Here is a 25,142-nt window from a genome sequence, read left to right on the forward strand (position 1 = left end):
AATTTGGAAAGCCATTATTTAACTGGTCAAATAACACTGTTTCACTGATATAATAAATTAAGGGTTTCTTTCTTTGAGTGGAAACATTGTCCTACTGAATATCAAACGCTACTTATTGTCTAGTAATTACAAGTAACCCAGTAAACACAGTACAGTAAACACAGTACTAGAACTATAGCCCTGATTGGTCAGTTCACATACATGGCATCTTGTGCCAAACAGTTTGTTTCTTATCTGCATTATTACATGTGTAAAGAAGGTATCTCAAGTTGTTTTTTCATATTTTTAAATTATATTTTTCTTCAATCAATTTATTTTTCTGACAGATTTTTATTGTCATAAAATGTTTCATATGCGTTTCTCACAACCTCTATCTGGAAATTGCGTTATGTTTCTCTTGCTTGTTATACGCAATATTGGCAGTACAGATGGTGTTGGCTCATACATTATACATTGACAGTATGAAAGTAGCATAGACATCTAGATTTTATATAAAAGGGAAGCAGTTTTCTTTGTTAGTCTTGAAGGAGAATCATTTTGCTGTTTAGAGCCATTATTGAGCCATCTTCTCGGCTGATCACACCAAGATACATGTTAATACAGGAACTCACCCTATAACATTCCGTGTCGTATCCGTACAAATTATCGGTCGCTACACATAACAACTGTTTTATGTATTTCAGGTAAGATGGGCAATCATCGGCAAGCCCTACAGCTAATTGTCACGCAGTTGCAGGATGTTGAGTACGCTATTGATTTCTGCAAGGAGCACAACTACGAGTCTCTCTGGAATGAACTTATAAACTACTCTCTTGAGAAGCCAAGTTAGTACAGCTAGCTCTAGTCTCATATTATTATATTTGACATTTTAACTTCATAATATTTTATAAACATCTAAACAGAACTCAAAATTAACATAAACATACCGCTGGACCAGATAAAACTCATTGCGCATGCAAATGCTGAAGACTCACAGATTCTGTTGAACTCTGGTGAGGTGGAACAGTCTGGTAACACCACCTCATGCTGCTGTCTTCTACTTCTACTCACCATATTTCAGACCATTTGAGTCACTAGTCTTATAACTAGATAAACATGAATACGTCACTAACCTTAACACACATCAGGCTGGGTCTCAACAGGCCCATGGGTGTCTGCATACTCCCATGTGCTATTGTATATGTCAGCTGACCAATTAATTGACCACAGTTCAACCTTAAATATAGAACAATCATGTACAACTTATTAATATATAAAGTAAAGTCATACATGCAGTATGTAATTTGGATACAATGTATCACAGGCTCTAATCTTTCATATGCTATTTTCATAAGTTGAACTCTAAAAGCTTTCACTTTTATTGATAATATATGTTGGTTAAAGAAACAATCATTAAATACTGTTACTAGCTAAAGGTTGTAGCAAAACCTAGGCCATGGCTCTGGTCAGAGCTACTTAGTAGCTTGTGTAACGTCGTAATGTCGATCTCATCATCTGACATCTCATGCTTTATTAATTTTCAACATTACATTTTGCTTAATATTTAAAGGTTGACTTGCAACAAAATTCACATTACAGTTATTTGGTATCAAAAGATTCAACATGTCTTACTCTGCTGTGTTGTAGGTGCCAAATACGTGGAAATGTGATTACAAGCTCTTAAAAGCTCAAAAACGAAAAGCCGCCATATCTCCTATGCCTCTCCTATGCCTATCTCCTCGCCGGCTATCGTCTTTTCGAATTGAAAGGCCAATAAAAAGCTCAATATAAAACTTATTGTAGCACTAGTTTATGACAAACACTTCGGGTTTTACCGAAGACCCCGTATCAAATATAGATGCTTGCTACTTTACAGTTTTGTTTCGGCTTGGACTAATCGTCAAGTCGTAATCTGATCATGTGACCCAACACTTCGAAAATAATTTTTGCAGCACTTTTCGATTATCACAGGTAACCAACAGGCTCGTCATGATTATCAGACAATGATATGTACTCATTCGAGCCAAGGTTGAAAAGTTTCACGATTTTTTACGGTATTTTATAAGATATCAGTGCTAAAAATGACAGCATTACAATGACGATAAAACAGACGCGTAAGAACAATAGACATGGTTTTATTGAATGCGCGAAGTATATTTGTGAAAATATTTTAACGAATGAGATTGCATGAAAGTGTAAACAGAAACCATCCTGTAACAACTACGTCCCATTTGAGCCGTTTTGGAAAGCGAATCCAAACTATGGCGGTCTCGTGTGGCTGCGATTAACTGTTTGGTTTTTAGCTTTTAAGAGCTTGTAATCCCATTCCCACATATTTGGCACCTACAACACAACAGAGTAAGACATGGTGAATCTTTTCATATCAAATAACTGTAATGTGAATTTTATTGCAAGTCAACCTTAAACATTTGGTTGACTGTTTTACAATTTTATATCTGAGTTAGTTCTTTCTGTGTGGTTTTTGTATACACAAATGTTGGTAGCCACTAAACATACAGATATTATTATGAATTATCGTAACTCTTTCTTTCACCCTAAAAACTCCATTTGAGAATAGAATGTTTCCCTTACAGAGTTTATAAAGGCACTGCTTGATAACATCGGCACCCATGTTGATCCACTGATTCTTATTCAACACATTCCTGACAGCATAGAGATACCAAACCTTCGCAACTCTCTTGTCAAGATACTACAGGACTATAACTTGCAGGTTTGTGCTCTAGCTTGTCTATGAGTTGTTCTATGTGTTCTGATCATCCGCTATAAAATAACATTGATTCTAATCTGGTATCATGGCCTTCAGGTATTTCTGCAGGAGGCACAACTTGTGGTCACACTCCAAGTTAGTATGGCCTTGCATTTTCTAACATTCACTACTCGCTAAGTCACATCATCACAGTGTAGCTTCGAATTATGCGCTAGCATTGTGTGATAGGGCTAATACCTGTTTCCTAGTCTCGTTTGCCAGTATCTCTCTTATCAAACATCCTTCTCACTTCTCTATTCTTCTTTAGATATCATTGAGAGAGGATTGTCAGAAGATTCTTGCAGCTGACAATTTAAACTTGCTTGCCCAGCATATAAAGCTGCAACGTAAAGGCTTCTACATAGAGGGTGTGTATCGTTCTATTTCTATATATAAATACGTTCTATTTTTATCATTATATTTCTAAATGGAGGGTGTGTATCATTATATTTCTAAATAGAGGGTGTGTGTCATTATATTTCTAAATAGAAGATGTGTATCATTATATTTCTAAATAGAAGGTGTGTATCATTATATTTCTAAATAGAGGGTGTGTATCATTATATTTCTAAATGGAGGGTGTGTATCATTATATTTCTAAATGGAGGGTGTGTATCATTATATTTCTAAATAGAGGGTGTGTATCGTTATATTTCTAAATAGAGGGTGTGTATCATTATATTTCTAAATAGAGGGTGTGTATCATTATATTTCTAAATGGAGGGTGTGTATCATTATATATCTAAATGGAGGGTGTGTATCATTATATTTCTAAATAAATGGTGTGTATTCTTATATTTCTATATAGAGGGTGTGTATTAGGGTTGCACGATAGCTCGATAGTTGACTGCGATAGGCGATAGTTGTCTTCTCGATATGAATATGCTACCTATTTTAGCCTATCGAAACATCCTAAACTAATACAGTCAAACATGGATGACTCGAACTTCACGGGACCGAGTGAAAGTGTTCGAGTTATCAGAGCGTTCAAGTTATCAGAGCACTGTCACAAGTCCATGTATTTATTTATTTATTTATTAGTAGATACATGTACATATACAAACTATAATATAAATCAAAAGCATAAATGGCTTGTTTCAAATTGAATGCTTCTAAGGTAAAGTTTAAAAATTTTTTATCAAAAAGTATAGAGATTTTTCTATCACTTGAGATTGGTTTGTTGTTTGAGGTGATGTTATTGCCAGGACGTTTTTTAGATTAAAATTGGCAAAACTTAATCGTTGTTTAAATGCTCAGAAAAAAATACATTTTTATCTTTTGAGTGTTTTAACCAAGATAAATTTTGCCGATTTTTCTTGAAGTTTATGCAAAAGTTACCTCACTTTTCCTTGCTTCTGAAGGGCCATCGCTAAGCGGATGTTTGGTAAAAATCAAATTTCACCAAACTTTAGAAAATTTGTTGACAAGAATATTATGCCGATGGTGGTATTAACCGCGCCTATGAACTGCGAAAAGTTGATGTTTACCTCTATGGCTTGGAATAATGGTTTTCTAAAGCGATAACAACCGTCGTAGTAGCCGTTGGGCAAAAAACTGTTTGAGTTAACCAAGTTGAGGTCGAGTTATCTAAAGCAGTTTATCATTACTTGGGAACGGACCAAAGAAACCGTTCGAGTTAACCAAGTGTTCGAGCTATCTGAGGGCGAGTTATCTATGTTTGACTGCATATCGTTATTGAATAATAAAAAGAATATAACCCTATAATTTTGGAGTCAAACTTGGATCACTCGCCCTTGAATAGCTCGAACACATGGTTAACTCGAACAGATTTGTTTGGTCCGTTCCCACGCAATAATAAATTGCTTTAGATAACTCGACCTCAACTTGGTTAACTCGAACAGTTTTTTGCCCAATGGCTACTACGACGGTTGTTATCACTTTAGAATACCATTATTCCAAGCCATAGAGATAAACCTCAATTTTTAGTAGTTCTTAGACGTCCGTTATTACCATCATCGGCAAAATATTTTGGTTGAAGACTTTTCTAAAGGTTTGCAAAAAAATCAAGTTTTGCCAAACATCCGCTTAGCGATGACCATCCGAAAGCTAGGAAAAGTGAGCTAACCTTCAAATAAACTTAAAGAAAAATCGGCAAACTTGATCTTGGTTAAAACGCTCAAAAGAAAAAGATGTATTTTCTTCTGAGCATTTCAACAGCGATCAAGTTTTGCCAATTTTAATCTGAAAACGTTCTGGCAATCAGATCACCTAAAACAACAAACCAATCTCAAGTGGTAGAAAAGTTTTTATACATTTTGATGAAATTTTTTTTAAACTTTACACTAGAAGCCTTTTAATTTGCAACAAGCCATCTATGCGTTTGATTTATATATAGTTTGTATATGTAAATTTATCTACTAATAAATACATGGACTTGTGACAGTGCTCTGATAGCTTGAACGCTCTGATAACTCGAACACCTTTTTCTATCCTTTCCCACAATCCTCGATCTTTTCAGGCATGATAATATGATAGTTTTACCAGCTGCCAAGTCACGCGATAACTATCGATGAACTCTGTCTGCTCATTGATAATTCGATACTATCGCTATCGGTGGGATAACTCCAACGAAAGTCGATAACACCTTTTCAAACAACAAATGCCATCCCTAGTGTGTATCATTATATTTCTATATAGAGATTGTGTATCATTATATTTCTATATAGAGGGTGTGTATCATTATATTTCTATATAGAGATTGTGTATCATTATATTTCTATATAGAGATTGTGTATCATTATATTTCTGTATAGAGGTTGTGTATCATTATATTTCTATATAGAGGGTGTGTATCATTATATTTCTAAAAAGAGGGTGTGTATCATTATATTTCTATATAGAGGGTGTGTATCATTATATTTCTAAATGGAGGGTGTGTATCATATTTCTAAAAAGAGAGTGTGTATCATTATATTTCTATATAGAGATTGTGTATCATTATATTTCTGTATGGAGGTTGTGTATCATTATATTTCTAAAAAGAGGGTGTGTATCATTGTATTTCTATATAGAGATTGTGTATCATTATATTTCTGTATAGAGATTGTGTATCATTATATTTGTAAACTGCGAGTATTCATAATTATGGATTGCTCACAAATTTCTACCGAAAATCTAATATCTTTGGTGTTTGTAGACTCTGCTAAGTGTGCCATATGCCATGGGAAAGTCATTGCCAGCGGTAAGACAACCAGACTGACTCAGTAAATACCAATACTGCTTTCTGATGGAAGTCGCAGCACTAACTTCAAGTTCTGTGATGGTTGAATATCTATTTGTAGATTTGAGATGCAGCGCAGATATCACAGTCTTTTACTGTCACCATGTTTTTCATATGGATTGTCTTCCAGTCACTTGCTCAGTAAGTCACGCGCGTGGTTACACCACAAACTCACATCTATTTTCACCTGTTTTATTCTCCCCAACCCGGAGGTGATGATAATATCAATTCGATATTTTAGTTGCCTGGCTGCGTATGCAAAGGGAGGTTAGAATACATTTTTGTTGCACTGGCAGTTCAAACTACTAGTGCCTAGAATCTACTAACTGCCTACCCTATCTGCCTAACCGATCTTCCTCACCTATGCACCTAGCCTATGTACCTTCCCTATCTGCCTAGCCTATCTTCCTCACCTATGCACCTAGCCTATGTACCTTCCCTATCTGCCTAGCCTATCTTCCACTCTTATGCACCTAGCCTATGTACCTTCCCTATCTGCCTAGCCGATCTTCCTCACCTATGCACCCAGCCTATGTACCTTCCCTATCTGCCTAGCCGATCTTCCTCACCTATGCACCCAGCCTATGTACCTTCCCTATCTGCCTAGCCGATCTTCCTCACCTATGCACCTAGCCTATGTACCTTCCCTATCTGCCTAGCCTATCTTCCTCACCTATGTACCTTCCCTATCTGCCTAGCCGATCTTCCTCACCTATGCACCTAGCCTATGTACCTTCCCTATCTGCCTAGCCTATCTTCCTCACCTATGTACCTTCCCTATCTGCCTAGCCTATCTTCCTCACCTATGTACCTTCCCTATCTGCCTAGCCGATCTTCCTCACCTATGCACCTAGCCTATGTACCTTCCCTATCTGCCTAGCCGATCTTCCTCACCTATGCACCTAGCCTATGTACCTACCCTATCTACCTAGCCTATCTGCCAAGCCTATGTACTTCACCACATTTTTCTTAGCAAACAATGAATGCAGTTAGTCTCTCTCCACTTTAGTCACCGCTGCAACTGATAATTGCTTATACTATGAGTTGTTACTCGCCGTACGAGAGAAAAAGTCGTGCACTGAGACACATACTCAAAGATTCTACTATGCAGTGTATTTCATAGGAAGATACACTCAAAAATTCAATCTCTTCTAACACATAACATGCAGATCTCGAAACTAATTATCTGCCTAGTTTTTGTATTTATAGATCTCTGCTTTTTTAATCATTTAGTTTACCAGGTTTATATATACATGCATATATATATATATTTATATATATATATAATTTGTATATAATATATATAATATATACATAATCTATATATATTATATATATATAAATCTCAAAGTTTGTATGTGTGTGTAGTATGGTATGGTATGTCCAGCTATGGCTATTAAGTCTTGGAATTAAAATCTCGCTTTCTGCTGGATTTGAACTCACGAAGATCGTAATCGCAGGTTTGTAATCCAATTGTCTAACCATGAGTTTACGAAGGCTCTCACAATGCATACATGTAGATCTTACTATATACTTTATACACCTTTTCCGATTTCACGTATTTTCCGATTTCACGTAATTGAAACTCTATTGACTCTTTGAAACGCGATGCTTTTCCATCCTCGCCGTACTAGGGCTAATTCGTTTTCCGCGGAATGATATTAGCAAAGATTTATCTCGAAATTAAAGTTTGGCGATTATATCTCAGTTCAGCATCATCCGTTATAATAAAAACACAAACGCGAACAGATTAGTGATAAAATTTTAGTTAAAAAGTTACTAGTAAGCGTACTAAAATTTTCTTCGAGTATGCTTTTAGTAAGTTAAATTCATCTAAGTTAGATTCAGCGTTTATGTTACACGTCTGTCTAGAAAGTAAAAACTCTGCACGTAGTACATTGTAATGTTACATTTTCTTGCAGATTTTACAAAATACACTAAAGCTATTGTAGGTAACTATAGTTTCTAAGGTTAATGTATTGTTTTGTTACTACTTTTTAATGTTGATGATTTTTAATAGGCAGTGATTGCATTAGATAATCACTTTGGGTTTCTATACCACTCTATGCGTCGATCCAATATTTTTGCCTTATGATGCCAACACTGAAACAAACTAAAATCATATAATCGTATGCCAAATAATTTTTCATCGTAATCGTAGCAAAGCAGACTATATTTAGCCATTACTTGCTAATGATTTCACATTTACATTTGAACACCTTTACAGCTTTACTTTTCCTCTTAATTTATTTCAAGTCTTCTTTCATGATTTGAAATTTAAAGTTACAGTTTGAAAACCTTTAGTTGTTTTCTTTTTTCTCTTCACTTGAACTGCCCAAAAAAACAACTTCTGTCATGATATGAAGTTTAAAAGTTAGAATGGTTGTGTTGTATATGTTAAATAAAAATAAATTTTCTGTCCAAAGACTTTTTTATTACCCGGGCATTCTACTAGAATGTATATAAAAATCGCCCTTGGTCGATCTGGTCAACAAAGAAAAGCTAGACGTCAGAAGTGGTATTCGATCCCACGCCTAAAGATGTAAACTGGAACTTGAATGCATATTTATACAGTATATATATATATATATATATATATATATATATATATATATATATATATATATATATATATATATCTATATATATATATATATACGGTGTATTTATACACCATATATATATGGTATATGTATATGTGGTATATATATATGGTATATATACGGTACATTTACAGTATATATATATGTATATATATGTACAGTATATATACTATATATACGATATATATATATATGGTATATATACCTATACCATATATATATATACGGTATATATGTACGGTATATACATGCGACATTAAAAGATATTATTTTGTTTCAGGATGCTTGTATCGATGTAGATTGAAAAGAATTGCTGTTTTTTGCAGGAAACGTGCGCCATATGCAATGCACAGAAACGCTCACCTGGATTGTCAAGTTGAACCTATTAGGGACAAGCTGGCTAACGACTAATGTGATATATCGCTATATTTTATGAGAATCTACATCTTTATACTGATGACATTACCAATTCATTTTATGTTATTTTTCCAACATTTTCTTTTCTACCACATCAACGCCTAAAATGATAAATGTCAGCCTTTATGTCTTGGTGGTCGCATTCAGTGATCTCCCGTCTCTAGAGGTAGCTTTTCTGTGCAGTGATTCAGTAGAAGTCATGGTAATTTATTAGCCTTTCCTATGAATTTATCCCAGTGTTGAAAGTGTTAAAGATGTCAAAAGTGGGTAGCTTCAGCCTTTTCACAACATCATGTATTCATGGTATTCATTAAGTTATGTGTTCCTTTACTTGTCAAAAGTAAAATTAACAACCGTCATAAATAGCAGACCTCTGAGGTGTATTACAATGTAGCACAGGCTATGTGCTAATTATTGTACAAGCGAAGCGTGTACCCTTGCCAAACTTGTGCACCTTTGAACTGAGTGCATCTAGTAATTATATGTGTAACCATTCAAACGAAGCCTAAGATCATCAGTCAACTTATTCAGTTTGAATAGTTGCTGTGGAGATAATACGATCAAGAATTCATCGGTGAGGAACAATTGGTTGATATGATGTTGTTTGATATGATACATACATGTGGTTTTACAACGATGAAAGACTTCCTTTTTCACACATCAATCACCCAGATGATGAAGCCAATGCTAGCGCATGTATATACATGTATGACAATGTATAAACATTCTTTCTTTTTCATTGCCCAATTTTATGAACTATTTTGAATATTTTTTAGTTTTATTTACGTTATCTTGATGTCAAAAAGTGAGCATACCAAGTAAGGAGGCGCAGGTTGATGTGTTACACGATAAATTTTTATTTAGGTAAGCACAAGTGCTTACAAGGGGACAATTCACTCAGACACAATGTTGGAAGTGAGGGCGCAGAACACTTTTCAACAATAAATCAGAAATATGCACCATTAGAATGCCAAGGAAAAATTAGTAGTGTATCCTTTGGACTGGTGACTCGGAAACAATAAAATTGAGGTGGCAAAATTGAAATCCTATACTAATATAATAGAAAACTAAGAAAACTCAAATCTGCTGAGAAGACATGCTCGCTCTAATTGGGCAACAAGAAAGTAACTGCTTTTAAGAAGTTAGAAGCGAAACCACTAAAGGAACTTGAATCTGCCCAAAAAACACGCTAGGTATATTTAGTTGGGCAAAAAAAGCTAAATGTCAGAAGTGGTATTCGAACCGACACATACGAATGTGGTCTGAGACCTGAATGCAGCGCATTCGACCATCCTGAACCAGTAGAGCTTTGTGAATAAAGGATTTTTACCTCAAATCTTTGAAATATAGATCCAATCATGATACAACACCATCAAACATTGTGTTGAAATAATGAAATGAAAAATTACTATGACTAAGAAAATGAAATAGTACTATGGAGATACTTACGGCCAAGTGATAGTACAAAGTCAAGTGAAATGGTTAAACCTAGAAACACTGAGATGATGGACTTAGTCTAGTTAAATCGAAATATACGCTAATATAACAGAAAACTAAAGCGAGTCAAATTTTCTGAGAACACAACCTTGTTCAATTTGGGTAACAAAAGAATGCCTGTATATCAGAAGTGGGATACGAACCCATGCCTACAGATGTAAACAGCATTCTGAACGCAGCTCCTTAGACCACTCAACCATCCTGACCATGTAGAGCTTTGGGAATAAAAAATTTGTCGATCATAACTCTGAAATATAGATCCAATCACGATACATCACCATCGACTTTGTTTAGAAACAAAAAAAGGGAAATTTAGTAAGGAAACACTAGAATGAGACGCATATGACCAACTGATGTGAAATTTCAAGTGAAAAGGTTTAAGCTAAAAACACTGAGATGATGAGAATAGTGTAGTGAAGTTGAAATATACGCTAATATAACAGAAAACTAAAGCGAGATAAATTTGCTGAGAAAGCGACCTTGCTCAATTTGAGTAAGGAAATAATGTCTGTATGTCAGAAGTGGGATTCTAACCCGCACCCACAGATTTAGACTGCTGCCTGAACCCAGCGCCTTGGACCATTCCCTGACCCCATAGAGCTCAAGAAATAAAAAGATCTGTTGATCAGAGCTCGGAATTATAAGTCCAATGACGATACACCGCATATCAAAGATTGCGTTGAAATAATGAAATGGAAAATTACTATGTAGACGCCAGAAAGAGACACATACGACCACGTGATGTATAATTTCAAACAAATTGGTTTAAGCTAAAACATTGAATTAGTAAAATTAAGGTAGTAAAATGAAAAGTCCTGTACCAGTGTAACAGTAAACTAAACGAACTTTCATCTTCCAAAAAGCACGCTTGCTCAATATGATAAAAAGCGGTTATAAGTCAGAAGTGGGATTCGAACTCCCACCTACAGATGTGGACTGAAACTTGATTGCAGCGCCTTAGACCACTCGGCCACCCTGACCATGCATAACTTAATTACCAACGATTTTTTTCTGAAATGTTATGAAATCAGATTATAACCGCATTAAAATTCCTCCAAACGTTGTATTGATATAAAAAAGTTACAGTACTATGGAGATACTTACGGCCAAGTGATAGTACAAAGTCAAGTGAAATGGTTAAACCTAGAAACACTGAGATGATGGACTTAGTCTAGTTAAATCGAAATATACGCTAATATAACAGAAAACTAACGCGAGTCAAATTTTCTGAGAACACAACCCTGTTCAATTTGGGTAACAAAAGAATGCCTGTATATCAGAAGTGGGATACGAACCCATGCCTACAGATGTAAACTGCATTCTGAACGCACATCCTTAGACAACTCAGCCATCCTGATCATGTATAGCTTTTGGAATAAAAACTTGTCAATCGGAACTCTGAAATATAAATCCAATCACGATACAACACCATCAAACTTTGTTTTGAAACAAAAAAATGAAAATTTTGTAAGGAAACACTAGACTGAGTTGCATATAACCATGTGATGTAAGATTTCTAGTGAAATGGTTTAAGCTAAAAAGACTTAGTTATTAAAATTAATGTAGTACAATGAAAAATCCTGTACCAGTGTAACAGTAAACAAAACGAACTTTCATCTGACAAAAAGCACGCTCGCTCAATATGATAAAAAAATGTTTACATGTCAGAAGTGGGATTCGAACCCACGCCTACAGATGTAGACTGCGACCTGAACGCAGCGCCTTAGACCACTCGGCCATCCTGACCATGTACAGGTCGGAGAATAACGATTTTTTGTCTCAAAACTCTAAAATATTCATCATATCAGGTTGCAATGCCATCAAACATCGTGTTGAAATAATAGAATGAAATGTTACTATGGAAACACTTGAACGAAACACATATGACCATGTGAGGAAAGAAATCAAGTGAAATGTTTTAAGCCAAAAATACAGAAATGATGAAATTAGTGTAGTGAAATTAAAATGTACCCTAATATTGCAGAAAGCAGAAGAAAGTCAAATTTGCTGAGAAACCAACCTTGGTCAATTTGGGTAACAAAAGAATGCCTGTATATCAAAAGTGGGATACGAACCCATGCCTACAGATGTAAACTGCATTCTGAACGCAGATCCTTAGACAACTCAGCCATCCTGATCATGTATAGCTTTGGGAATAAAAACTTGTCAATCAGAACTCTGAAATATGAATCCAATCACGATACAACACCATCAAACTTTGTTTTGAAACAAAAAAATGAAAATTTTGTAAGGAAACACTAGACTGAGTTGCATATGACCATGTGATGTAAGATTTCTAGTGAAATGGTTTAAGCTAAAAAGACTTAGTTATTAAAATTAATGTAGTATAATGAAAAATCCTGTACCAGTGTAACAGTAAACTAAACGAACTTTCATCTGCCAAAAAGCACGCTTGCTCAATATGATAAAAGTCCGTTTACATGTCAGAAGTGGGATTCGAACCGACGCCTACAGATGTAGAGTGCGACCTGAACGCAGCACCTTAGACCACTCGACCATCCTGACCATGTACAGCTCTAAGAATAAAGATTTCTTTCCTCAAAACTCTAAAATATACATCAAATCAGGTTGCAATACCATCAAACATCGTGTTGAAATAATAGAATGAAAAGTTACTATGGAAACACTGGAACGAGACACATATGACCATGTGATGAAAAAAGTCAAGTGAAATGTTTTAAGCCGAAAATACAGAGATGATGAAATTAGTGTAGTGAAATTAAAATATACCCTAATATTGCAGAAAGCTGAAGAGAGTCAAATTTGCTGAGAAACCAACCTTGGTCAATTTGGGTAACAAAAAAACTGTATGCCAAAACTGGGATTCGAACCCATGCCTACAGATGTAAACTGCATTTTGAACGCATCACTTTAGACTAATCAGTCATCCTGATCCTGAGGACCTTTGGGAATAAAAGTTGGTCGATCAGAACTGTGAAATATATATCCAATCCTGGTACAACACCATCAAACATTGTTTTGAAACAAGAAAATGAAAATTTGGTAAGGGAACACTAGAACGAGACGCATATGACCATGTGATGTAAGATTTCTAGTGAAATGGTTTAAGCTAAAAAGACTTAGTTATTAAAATTAATGTAGTACAATGAAAAAACCTGTACCAGTGTAACAGTAAACTAAACGAACTTTCATCTGCCAAAAAGCACGCTTGCTCAATATGGTAAAAATCCATTTACATGTCAGAAGTGGGATTCGAACCCACTCCTACAGATGTAGACTGCAACCTGAACGCAGCGCCTTAGACCACTCGGCCTCCCTGACCATACATAACTTAGTTACCAACGATTTTTTTCTGAAAAATTATGAAATCAGACTATAACTGCATTAAAATTCCTCCAAACTTTGTATTGATATAAAAAAAGTTACAGTACTATGGAGATACTTAAGACCAAGTGATAGTAAAAAGTCAAGTGAAATGGTTAAACCTAGAAACACTGGGATGATGAACTTAATCTAGTTAAATTGAAATATACGCTAATATAACAGAAAACTAAAGCGAGTCAAATTTTCTGAGAACACAACCTTGTTCAATTTGGGTAACAAAAGAATGCCTGTATATCAGAAGTGGGATACGAACCCATGCCTACAGATGTAAACTGCATTCTGAACGCAGATCCTTAGACAACTCAGCCATCCTGATCATGTAGCGCTGTAGGAATAAAAAATTTGTCGATCATAAGTCGGAAATATAGATCCAATCACGATTCAACACCATAAACGTTGTTTTGAATAAATAGAATGAAAAGTTATTATGGAAACAATAGAATGAGACACATATGACCATGTGATGTATGAAGTCAAGCGAAAAGGTTGAAGTTAAAAACACTGAGACGATGAAATTATTGTAGTGAAGATGAAATACTGAAAACAGTCTAGCTAAATCGAAATATACACTAATATAACAAAAAACTTAAGTGAGTCAAACTTTCTGAAAGGGCATCGTTTCTCAATTTGAGTAACAAAATAATGCATGTATGTCAAAAGTGGGATTCAAACCTACACCTACAGATTTGGACTGCTACCTGAACGCAGCGCTTTGGACGACTCGGCCATCATTACCACGTGGAGCTCAAGGAATAAAAGAGTTGTTGGTCAAAGCTTGAACTTATAGGTCCAATTATGATGCAACGCATATGAAACATTGCGGTGAAACAATAAAATGATAAATTACTACAAAGACACAAAAAATTGACACATATGACCATGTGATGTAAGATTTGTAGTGAAATGGTTTAAGCTAAAAAGACTTAGTTATTAAAATGAATGTAGTGCAATGAAAAATCCTGTACCAGTGTAACAGTAAACAAAACGAACTTTCATCTGCCAAAAAGCACGCATGCTCAATATGATAAAAGTCCGTTTACATATCAGAAGTGGGATTCGAACCCACACCTACAGATGTAGACTGCGACCTGAACGCAGCGCCTTAGACCACTCGGCCATCCTGACTATGTACAGCTTTGAGAATAAAGATTTTTTGGCTCAAAACTCCAAAATATTCATCCTATCAGGTTGCAATATCATCAAACATCGTATTGAAATAATAGAATGAAATGTTACTATGAAAACACTGGAACGAGAGACATATGACCATGGGATGAAAGAAGTCAAGTGAAATGTTTTAAGCCAAAAATACAGAAATGATGAAATTAGTGTAGTGAAATTAAAATGTACCCTAATATTGCAGAAAGCAGAAGAAAGTCAAATTTGCTGAGAAACCAACCTTGGTCAATTTGGGTAACAAAAGAATGCCTGTATATCAAAAGTGGGATACGAACCCATGCCTACAGATGTAAACTGCATTCTGAACGCAGATCCTTAGACAACTCAGCCATCCTGATCATGTATAGCTTTGGGAATAAAAACTTGTCGATCAGAACTCTGAAATATGAATCCAATCACGATACAACACCATCAAACTTTGTTTTGAAACAAAAAAATGAAAATTTTGTAAGGAAACACTAGACTGAGTTGCATATGACCATGTGATGTAAGATTTCTAGTGAAATGGTTTAAGCTAAAAAGACTTAGTTATTAAAATTAATGTAGTATAATGAAAAATCCTGTACCAGTGTAACAGTAAACTAAACGAACTTTCATCTGCCAAAAAGCACGCTTGCTCAATATGATAAAAGTCCGTTTACATGTCAGAAGTGGGATTCGAACCGACGCCTACAGATGTAGACTGCGACCTGAACGCAGCACCTTAGACCACTCGGCCATCCTGACCATGTACAGGTCCGAGAATAAAGATTTTTGGCTCAAAACTCTAAAATATTCATCCTATCAGGTTGCAATGCCATCAAACATCGTGTTGAAATAATAGAATGAAATGTTACTATTGAAACACTTGAACGAAACACATATGACCATGTGATGAAAGAAATCAAGTGAAATGTTTTAAGCCAAAAATACAGAAATGATGAAATTAGTGTAGTGAAATTAAAATGTACCCTAATATTGCAGAAAGCTGAAGAGAGTCAAATTTGCTGAGAAGCCAACCTTGGTCAATTTGGGTAACAAAAAAACTGTATGCCAAAACTGGGATTCGAACCCATGCCTACAGATGTAAACTGCATTCTGAACGCAGATCCTTAGACAACTCAGCCATCCTGATCATGTATAGCTTTGGGAATAAAAACTTGTCGATCAGAACTCTGAAATATGAATCCAATCACGATACAACACCATCAAACTTTGTTTTGAAACAATAAAATGAAATTTTTGTAAGGAAACACTAGAACGAGACGCATATGACCATGTGATGAAGGATCTGAAACAAATTGGTTTAGGCTAAAATGACTGAATTATTAAAACTAATGGAGTAAATTGAAAAATCCTGTACGAATGTAACAGTAAACTAAACGAACTTTCATCTGCCAAAAAGCACGCTTCCTCAATATGATAAAAATCCGTTTACATGTAGGAAGTGGGATTCGAACTCCCACCTACAGATGTGGACTGCAACCTGAACGCAGCGCCTTAGACCACTCGGCCACCCTGACCATGCATGACTTAATTAGCAACGATTTTTTTCTGAAATGTTATGAAATCAGATTATAACTGCATTAAAATTCCTCCAAACGTTGTATTGATATAAAAAAGTTACAGTACTATGTAGATACTTAAGACCAAGTGATAGTAAAAAGTCAAGTGAAATGGTTAAACCTAGAAACACTGGGATGATGAACTTAATCTAGTTAAATTGAAATATACGCTAATTTAACAAAAAACTAAAGCGAGTCAAATTTTCTGACAACACAACCTTGTTCAATTTGGGTAACAAAAGAATGCCTGTATATCAGAAGTGGGATACGAACCCATGCCTACAGATGTAAACTGCATTCTGAACGCAGATCCTTAGACAACTCAGCCATCCTGATCATGTAGAGCTGTAGGAATAAAAACTTGGTCGATCATAACTCAGATGTATAGATCCATTCACGATTCAACACCATAAACGTTGTTTTGAATAAATAGAATGAAATTTATTATGGAAACAATAGAATGAGACACATATGACCATGTGATGTATGAAGTCAAGCGAAAAGGTTGAAGCTAAAAACACTGAGACGATGAAATTATTGTAGTGAAGATGAAATACTGAAAACAGTCTAGCTAAATCGAAATATACACTAATATAACAAAAAACTTAAGTGAGTCAAACTTTCTGAAAGGGCATCGTTTCTCATTTTGAGTAACAAAATAATGCATGTATGTCAAAATTGGGATTCAAACCCACACCTACAGATTTAGACTGCCACCTGAAAGCAGCGCCATGGACGACTCGGCCATCATTACCACGTGGAGCTCAAGGAATAAAAGAGTTGTTGGTCAAAGCTTGAACTTATAGGTCCAATTATGATGCAACGCATATGAAACATTGCGGTGAAACAATGAAATGATAAATTACTACAGAGACACAAAAAATTGACACATATGACCATGTGATGTAAGATTTGTAGTGAAATGGTTTAAGCTAAAAAGACTTAGTTATTAAAATTAATGTAGTACAATGAAAAATCCTGTACCAGTGTAACAGCAAACAAAACGAACTCTTATTTGCCAAAAAGCACGCTTGCTCAATATGATAAACAAAAGGTTACATGTCAGAAGTGGGATTCGAACCCACACCTACAGATGTAGACTGCGACCTGAACGCAGCGCTTTAGACCACTCGGCCATCCTGACCATGTACAGGTGCAAGAATAAAGATTTTTGGCTCGAAACTCTAAAATATTCATCATATCAGGTTGCAATGCCATCAAACATCGTGTTGAAATAATAGAATGAAATGTTACTATTGAAACACTTGAACGAAACACATATGACCATGTGATGAAAGAAATCAAGTGAAATGTTTTAAGCCAAAAATACAGAGATGATGAAATTAGTGTAATGAAATTAAAATGTACCCTAATATTGCAAAAAGCTGAAGAGAGTCAAATTTGCTGAGAAACCAACCTTGGTCAATTTGGGTAACAAAAGAATGCCTGTATATCAAAAGTGGGATACGAACCCATGCCTACAGATGTAAACTGCATTCTGAACGCAGATCCTTAGACAACTCAGCCATCCTGATCATGTATAGCTTTGGGAATAAAAACTTGTCGATCAGAACTCTGAAATATAAATCCAATCACGATACAACACCATCAAACTTTGTTTTGAAACAAAAAAATGAAAATTTTGTTAGGAAACACTAGACTGAGTTGCATATGACCATGTGATGTAAGATTTCTAGTGAAATGGTTTAAGCTAAAAAGACTTATTTATTAAAATTAATGTAGTATAATGAAAAATCCTGTACCAGTGTAACAGTAAACTAAACGAACTTTTATCTGCCAAAAAGCACGCATGCTCAATATGATAAAAGTCCGTTTACATGTCAGAAGTGGGATTCGAACCCACGCCTACAGATGTAGACTGCGACCTGAACGCAGCGCCTTAGACCACTCGGCCATCCTGACCATGTACAGGTCCGAGAATAAAGATTTTTGGCTGGAAACTCTAAAATATTCATCATATCAGGTTGCAATGCCATCAAACATCGTGTTGAAATAATAGAATGAAATGTTACTATTAAAACACTTGAACGAAACACATATGACCATGTGATGAAAGAAATCAAGTGAAATGTTTTAAGCCAAAAATACAGAGATGATGAAATTAGTGTAGTGAAATTAAAATGTACCCTAATATTGCAGAAAGCTGAAGAGAGTCAAATTTGCTGAGAAACCAACCTTGGTCAATTTGGGTAACAAAAGAATGCCTGTATATCAGAAGTGGGATACGAACCCATGCCTACAGATGTAAACTGCATTCTGAACGCAGATCCTTAGACAACTCAGCCATCCTGATCATGTATAGCTTTGGGAATAAAAACTTGTCGATCAGAACTCTGAAATATAAATCCAATAACGATACAACACCATCAAACTTTGTTTTGAAACAAGAAAATGAAAATTTTGTAAGGAAACACTACAACGAGACGCATAGGACCATGTGATGTAAGATTTCTAGTGAAATGGTTTAAGCTAAAAAGACTTAGTTCTTAAAATTAATGTAGTACGATGAAAAATCCTGTACCAGTGTAACAATAAACTAAACGAACTTTCATCTGCCAAAAAGCACGCATGCTCAATATGATAAACAAAAGGTTACATGTCAGAAGTGGGATTCGAACCCACGCCTACAGATGTAGACTGCGACCTGAACGCAGCGCCTTAGACCACTCGGCCATCCTGACCATGTACAGGTCCGAGAATAAAGATTTTTGGCTCGAAACTCTAAAATATTCATCATATCAGGTTGCAATGCCATCAAACATCGTGTTGAAATAATAGAATGAAATGTTACTATGGAAACACTTGAACGAAACACATATGACCATGTGATGAAAGAAATCAAGTGAAATGTTTTAAGCCAAAAATACAGAGACGATGAAAATAGTGTAGTGAAATTAAAATGTACCCTAATATTGCAGAAAGCTGAAGAGAGTCAAATTTGCTGAGAAGCCAACCTTGGTCATTTTGGGTAACAAAAAAACTGTATGCCAAAACTGGGATTCGAACCCATGCCTTCAGATGTAAACAGCATTCTGAACGCAGCTCCTTAGACCACTCAACCATCCTGATCATGTAGAGCATGGGAATAAAAACTTGTCGATCAGAACTCTGAAATATAAATCCAATCACGATACAACACCATCAAACTTTGTTTTGAAACAAGAAAATGAAAATTTTGTAAGGAAACACTAGAACGAGACGCATATAACTATGTGATGTAAGATTTCTAGTGAAATGGTTTAAGCTAAAAAGACTTAGTTATTAAAATTAATGTAGTACAATGAAAAATCCTGTACCAGTGTAACAGCAAACAAAACGAACTCTTATTTGCCAAAAAGCACACTTGCTCAATATGATAAACAAAAGGTTACATGTCAGAAGTGGGATTCGAACCCACACCTACAGATGTAGACTGCGACCTGAACGCAGCGCCTTAGACCACTCGGCCATCCTGACCATGTACAGATCCAAGAATAAAGATTTTTGGCTGGAAACTCTAAAATATTCATCATATCAGGTTGCAATGCCATCAAACATCGTGTTGAAATAATAGAATGAAATGTTACTATGGAAACACTTGAACGAAACACATATGACCATGTGATGAAAGAAATCAAGTGAAATGTTTTAAGCCAAAAATACAGAGATGATGAAATTAGTGTAGTGAAATTAAAATGTACCCTAATATTGCAGAAAGCTGAAGAGAGTCAAATTTGCTGAGAAACCAACCTTGGTCAATTTGGGTAACAAAAGAATGCCTGTATATCAGAAGTGGGATACGAACCCATGCCTACAGATGTAAACTGCATTCTGAACGCACATCCTTAGACAACTCAGCCATCCTGATCATGTAGAGCTGTAGGAATAAAAGTTTGTCGATCAGAACTCTGAAATATAAATCCAATCACGATACAACACCATCAAACTTTGTTTTGAAACAAAAAAATGAAAATTTTGTAAGGAAACACTAGACTGAGTTGCATATGACCATGTGATGTAAGATTTCTAGTGAAATGGTTTAAGCTAAAAAGACTTAGTTATTAAAATTAATGTAGTACAATGGAAAATCCTGTACCAGTGTAACAGCAAACAAAACGGACTCTTATTTGCCAAAAAGCACGCTTGCTCAATATGATAAACAAAAGGTTACATGTCAGAAGTGGGATTCGAACCCACGCCTGCAGATGTAGACTGCGACCTGAACGCAGCGCCTTAGACCACTCGACCATCCTGACCATGCACAGGTCCGAGAATAAAGAATTTTGGCTCGAAACTCTAAAATATTCATCATATCAGGTTGCAATGCCATCAAACATCGTGTTGAAATAATTGAATGAAATGTTACTATGGAAACACTTGAACGAAACACATATGACCATGTGATGAAAGAAATCAAGTGAAATGTTTTAAGCCAAAAATACAGAGACGATGAAAATAGTGTAGTGAAATTAAAATGTACCCTAATATTGCAGAAAGCTGAAGAGAGTCAAATTTGCTGAGAAGCCAACCTTGGTCAATTTGGGTAACAAAAAAACTGTATGCCAAAACTGGGATTCGAACCCATGCCTACAGATGTAAACAGCATTCTGAACGCAGCTCCTTAGACCACTCAACCATCCTGATCATGTAGAGCATGGGAATAAAAACTTGTCGATCAGAACTCTGAAATATAAATCCAATCACGATACAACACCATCAAACTTTGTTTTGAAACAAGAAAATGAAAATTTTGTAAGGAAACACTAGAACGAGACGCATATGACCATGTGATGTAAGATTTCTAGTGAAATGGTTTAAGCTAAAAAGACTTAGTTCTTAAAATTAATGTAGTACGATGAAAAATCCTGTACCAGTGTAACAGTAAACTAAACGAACTTTCATCTGCCAAAAAGCACGCTTGCTCAATATGATAAAAAGCGGTTATAAGTCAGAAGTGGGATTCGAACCCACACCTACAGATGTAGACTACGACCTGAACGCAGGGCCTTAGACCACTCGGCCATCCTGACCATGCATAACTTAATTACCAACGATTTTTTTCTGAAATGTTATGAAATCAGATTATAACCGCATTAAAATTCCTCCAAACGTTGTATTGATATAAAAAAGTTACAGTACTATGGAGATACTTATGGCCAAGTGATAGTACAAAGTCAAGTGAAATGGTTAAACCTAGAAACACTGAGATGATGGACTTAGTCTAGTTAAATCGAAATATACGCTAATATAACAGAAAACTAACGCGAGTCAAATTTTCTGAGAACACAACCCTGTTCAATTTGGGTAACAAAAGAATGCCTGTATATCAGAAGTGGGATACGAACCCATGCCTACAGATGTAAACTGCATTCTGAACGCACATCCTTAGACAACTCAGCCATCCTGATCATGTAGAGCATGGGAATAAAAACTTGTCGATCAGAACTCTGAAATATAAATCCAATCACGATACAACACCATCAAACTTTGTTTTGAAACAAGAAAATGAAAATTTTGTAAGGAAACACTAGAACGAGACGCATATAACTATGTGATGTAAGATTTCTAGTGAAATGGTTTAAGCTAAAAAGACTTAGTTCTTAAAATTAATGTAGTACGATGAAAAATCCTGTACCAGTGTAACAGTAAACTAAACGAACTTTTATCTTCCAAAAAGCACGCATGCTCAATATGATAAAAGTCCGTTTACATGTCTGGGATTCGAACCCACGCCTACAGATGTAGACTACGACCTGAACGCAGCGCCTCAGACCATTCGACCATCCTGACCATGTACAGGTCCGAGAATAAAGATTTTTGGCTCGAAACTCTAAAATATTCATCATATCAGGTTGCAATGCCATCAAACATCGTGTTGAAATAATAGAATGAAATGTTACTATGGAAACACTTGACTGAAACACATATGACCATGTGATGAAAGAAATCAAGTGAAATGTTTTAAGCCAAAAATACAGAGATGATGAAATTAGTGTAGTGAAATTAAAATGTACCCTAATATTGCAGAAAGCTGAAGAGAGTCAAATTTGCTGAGAAACCAACCTTGGTCAATTTGGGTAACAAAAGAATGCCTGTATATCAAAAGTGGGATACGAACCCATGCCTACAGATGTAAACTGCATTCTGAACGCAGATCCTTAGACAACTCAGCCATCCTGATCATGTATAGCTTTGGGAATAAAAACTTGTCGATCAGAACTCTGAAATATGAATCCAATCACGATACAACACCATCAAACTTTGTTTTGAAACAAGAAAATGAAAATTTTGTAAGGAAACACTAGAACGAGACGCATATGACCATGTGATGTAAGATTTCTAGTGAAATGGTTTAAGCTTAAAAGACTTAGTTCTTAAAATTAATGTAGTACGATGAAAAATCCTGTACCAGTGTAACAGTAAACTAAACGAACTTTCATCTGCCAAAAAGCACGCTTGCTCAATATGATAAAAAGCGGTTATAAGTCAGAAGTGGGATTCGAACCCACACCTACAGATGTAGACTACGACCTGAACGCAGGGCCTTAGACCACTCGGCCATCCTGACCATGCATAACTTAATTACCAACGATTTTTTTCTGAAATGTTATGAAATCAGATTATAACCGCATTAAAATTCCTCCAAACGTTGTATTGATATAAAAAAGTTACAGTACTATGTAGATACTTACGGCCAAGTGATAGTACAAAGTCAAGTGAAATGGTTAAACCTAGAAACACTGAGATGATGGACTTAGTCTAGTTAAATCGAAATATACGCTAATATAACAGAAAACTAACGCGAGTCAAATTTTCTGAGAACACAACCTTGTTCAATTTGGGTAACAAAAGAATGCCTGTATATCAGAAGTGGGATACGAACCCATGCCTACAGATGTAAACTGCATTCTGAACGCAGATCCTTAGACAACTCAGCCATCTTGATCATGTATAGCTTTGGGAATAAAAACTTGTCGATCGGAACTCTGAAATATGAATCCAATCACGATACAACACCATCAAACTTTGTTTTGAAACAAAAAAATGAAAATTTTGTAAGGAAACACTAGACTGAGTTGCATATGACCATGTGATGTAAGATTTCTAGTGAAATGGTTTAAGCTAAAAAGACTTATTTATTAAAATTAATGTAGTATAATGAAAAATCCTGTACCAGTGTAACAGTAAACTAAACGAACTTTTATCTGCCAAAAAGCACGCATGCTCAATATGATAAAAGTCCGTTTACATGTCAGAAGTGGGATTCGAACCCACGCCTACAGATGTAGACTACGACCTGAACGCAGCGCCTTAGACCATTCGACCATCCTGACCATGTACAGATCCGAGAATAAAGATTTTTGGCTCGAAACTCTAAAATATTCATCATATCAGGTTGCAATGCCATCAAACATCGTGTTGAAACAATAAAATGAAATGTTCCTATGGAAACACTTGAATGAAACACATATGACCATGTGATGAAAGAAGTCACGTGAAATGTTATAAGCCAAAAATACAGAGATGATGAAATTAGTGTAGTGAAATTAAAATGTACCCTAATATTGCAGAAAGCTGAAGAGAGTCAAATTTGCTGAGAAACCAACCTTGGTCAATTTAGGTAACAAAAAAACTGTATGCCAAAACTGGGATTCGAACCCATGCCTACAGATGTAAACAGCATTCTGAACGCAGCTCCTTAGACCACTCAACCATCCTGATCATGTAGAGCTTTGGGATTAAAAACTTGTCGATTAGAACTCTGAAATATAAATCCAATCACGATACAACACCATCAAACTTTGTTTTGAAACAAGAAAATGAAAATTTTGTAAGGAAACACTAGAACGAGACGCATATGACCATGTGATGTAAGATTTCTAGTGAAATGGTTTAAGCTAAAAAGACTTAGTTATTAAAATTAATGTAGTACAATGAAAAATCCTGTACCAGTGTAACAGCAAACAAAACGAACTCTTATTTGCCAAAAAGCACGCTTGCTCAATATGATAAACAAAAGGTTACATGTCAGAAGTGGGATTCGAACCCACACCTACAGATGTAGACTGCGACCTGAACGCAGCGCTTTAGACCACTCGGCCATCCTGACCATGTACAGGTGCAAGAATAAAGATTTTTGGCTCGAAACTCTAAAATATTCATCATATCAGGTTGCAATGCCATCAAACATCGTGTTGAAATAATAGAATGAAATGTTACTATTGAAACACTTGAACGAAACACATATGACCATGTGATGAAAGAAATCAAGTGAAATGTTTTAAGCCAAAAATACAGAGATGATGAAATTAGTGTAATGAAATTAAAATGTACCCTAATATTGCAAAAAGCTGAAGAGAGTCAAATTTGCTGAGAAACCAACCTTGGTCAATTTGGGTAACAAAAGAATGCCTGTATATCAAAAGTGGGATACGAACCCATGCCTACAGATGTAAACTGCATTCTGAACGCAGATCCTTAGACAACTCAGCCATCCTGATCATGTATAGCTTTGGGAATAAAAACTTGTCGATCAGAACTCTGAAATA

At 35.6% G+C, this 25,142-nt stretch overlaps 1 protein-coding gene and 12 non-coding genes across 13 annotated transcripts in view; 1 reads left to right on the top strand and 12 right to left on the bottom strand.

The window, feature by feature from the left end:
• LOC137397177 (vacuolar protein sorting-associated protein 41 homolog) overlaps nucleotides 1-9,126 on the top strand; it is a 64,708-nt gene extending 55,582 nt beyond the window's left edge. The window contains exons 17-22 of the mRNA XM_068083468.1: nucleotides 684-824; nucleotides 2,574-2,710; nucleotides 3,015-3,114; nucleotides 5,904-5,948; nucleotides 6,049-6,128; nucleotides 8,917-9,126. Coding sequence (XP_067939569.1) covers nucleotides 684-824; nucleotides 2,574-2,710; nucleotides 3,015-3,114; nucleotides 5,904-5,948; nucleotides 6,049-6,128; nucleotides 8,917-8,970 — 557 coding nt within the window. The 3' untranslated portion in view covers nucleotides 8,971-9,126. The remainder of the gene's footprint in view (nucleotides 1-683; nucleotides 825-2,573; nucleotides 2,711-3,014; nucleotides 3,115-5,903; nucleotides 5,949-6,048; nucleotides 6,129-8,916) is intronic.
• A 3,040-nt stretch (nucleotides 9,127-12,166) lies between these two features.
• On the bottom strand, nucleotides 12,167-12,250 carry Trnal-cag (transfer RNA leucine (anticodon CAG)). Its single transcript has one exon. It is a non-coding gene; the product is annotated as a tRNA-Leu (tRNA).
• A 2,661-nt stretch (nucleotides 12,251-14,911) lies between these two features.
• Nucleotides 14,912-14,995, bottom strand: Trnal-cag (transfer RNA leucine (anticodon CAG)). The gene has a single exon. It is a non-coding gene; the product is annotated as a tRNA-Leu (tRNA).
• Nucleotides 14,996-15,691: 696 nt separating this feature from the next.
• Nucleotides 15,692-15,775, bottom strand: Trnal-cag (transfer RNA leucine (anticodon CAG)). Its single transcript has one exon. It is a non-coding gene; the product is annotated as a tRNA-Leu (tRNA).
• Nucleotides 15,776-17,653: 1,878 nt separating this feature from the next.
• On the bottom strand, nucleotides 17,654-17,737 carry Trnal-cag (transfer RNA leucine (anticodon CAG)). The gene has a single exon. It is a non-coding gene; the product is annotated as a tRNA-Leu (tRNA).
• A 695-nt stretch (nucleotides 17,738-18,432) lies between these two features.
• Trnal-cag (transfer RNA leucine (anticodon CAG)) lies at nucleotides 18,433-18,516 on the bottom strand. The gene has a single exon. It is a non-coding gene; the product is annotated as a tRNA-Leu (tRNA).
• A 695-nt stretch (nucleotides 18,517-19,211) lies between these two features.
• On the bottom strand, nucleotides 19,212-19,295 carry Trnal-cag (transfer RNA leucine (anticodon CAG)). Its single transcript has one exon. It is a non-coding gene; the product is annotated as a tRNA-Leu (tRNA).
• Nucleotides 19,296-19,986: 691 nt separating this feature from the next.
• On the bottom strand, nucleotides 19,987-20,070 carry Trnal-cag (transfer RNA leucine (anticodon CAG)). The gene has a single exon. It is a non-coding gene; the product is annotated as a tRNA-Leu (tRNA).
• Nucleotides 20,071-20,765: 695 nt separating this feature from the next.
• Trnal-cag (transfer RNA leucine (anticodon CAG)) lies at nucleotides 20,766-20,849 on the bottom strand. Its single transcript has one exon. It is a non-coding gene; the product is annotated as a tRNA-Leu (tRNA).
• A 690-nt stretch (nucleotides 20,850-21,539) lies between these two features.
• Nucleotides 21,540-21,623, bottom strand: Trnal-cag (transfer RNA leucine (anticodon CAG)). The gene has a single exon. It is a non-coding gene; the product is annotated as a tRNA-Leu (tRNA).
• Nucleotides 21,624-23,077: 1,454 nt separating this feature from the next.
• Nucleotides 23,078-23,161, bottom strand: Trnal-cag (transfer RNA leucine (anticodon CAG)). Its single transcript has one exon. It is a non-coding gene; the product is annotated as a tRNA-Leu (tRNA).
• A 682-nt stretch (nucleotides 23,162-23,843) lies between these two features.
• Trnal-cag (transfer RNA leucine (anticodon CAG)) lies at nucleotides 23,844-23,927 on the bottom strand. Its single transcript has one exon. It is a non-coding gene; the product is annotated as a tRNA-Leu (tRNA).
• Nucleotides 23,928-24,619: 692 nt separating this feature from the next.
• On the bottom strand, nucleotides 24,620-24,703 carry Trnal-cag (transfer RNA leucine (anticodon CAG)). Its single transcript has one exon. It is a non-coding gene; the product is annotated as a tRNA-Leu (tRNA).
• Between the last annotated feature and the right edge of the window lie 439 nt (nucleotides 24,704-25,142).

This window comes from Watersipora subatra, chromosome 1 (genome assembly GCF_963576615.1).
Source record: "Watersipora subatra chromosome 1, tzWatSuba1.1, whole genome shotgun sequence".
NCBI classification, from domain to species: domain Eukaryota; kingdom Metazoa; phylum Bryozoa; class Gymnolaemata; order Cheilostomatida; family Watersiporidae; genus Watersipora; species Watersipora subatra.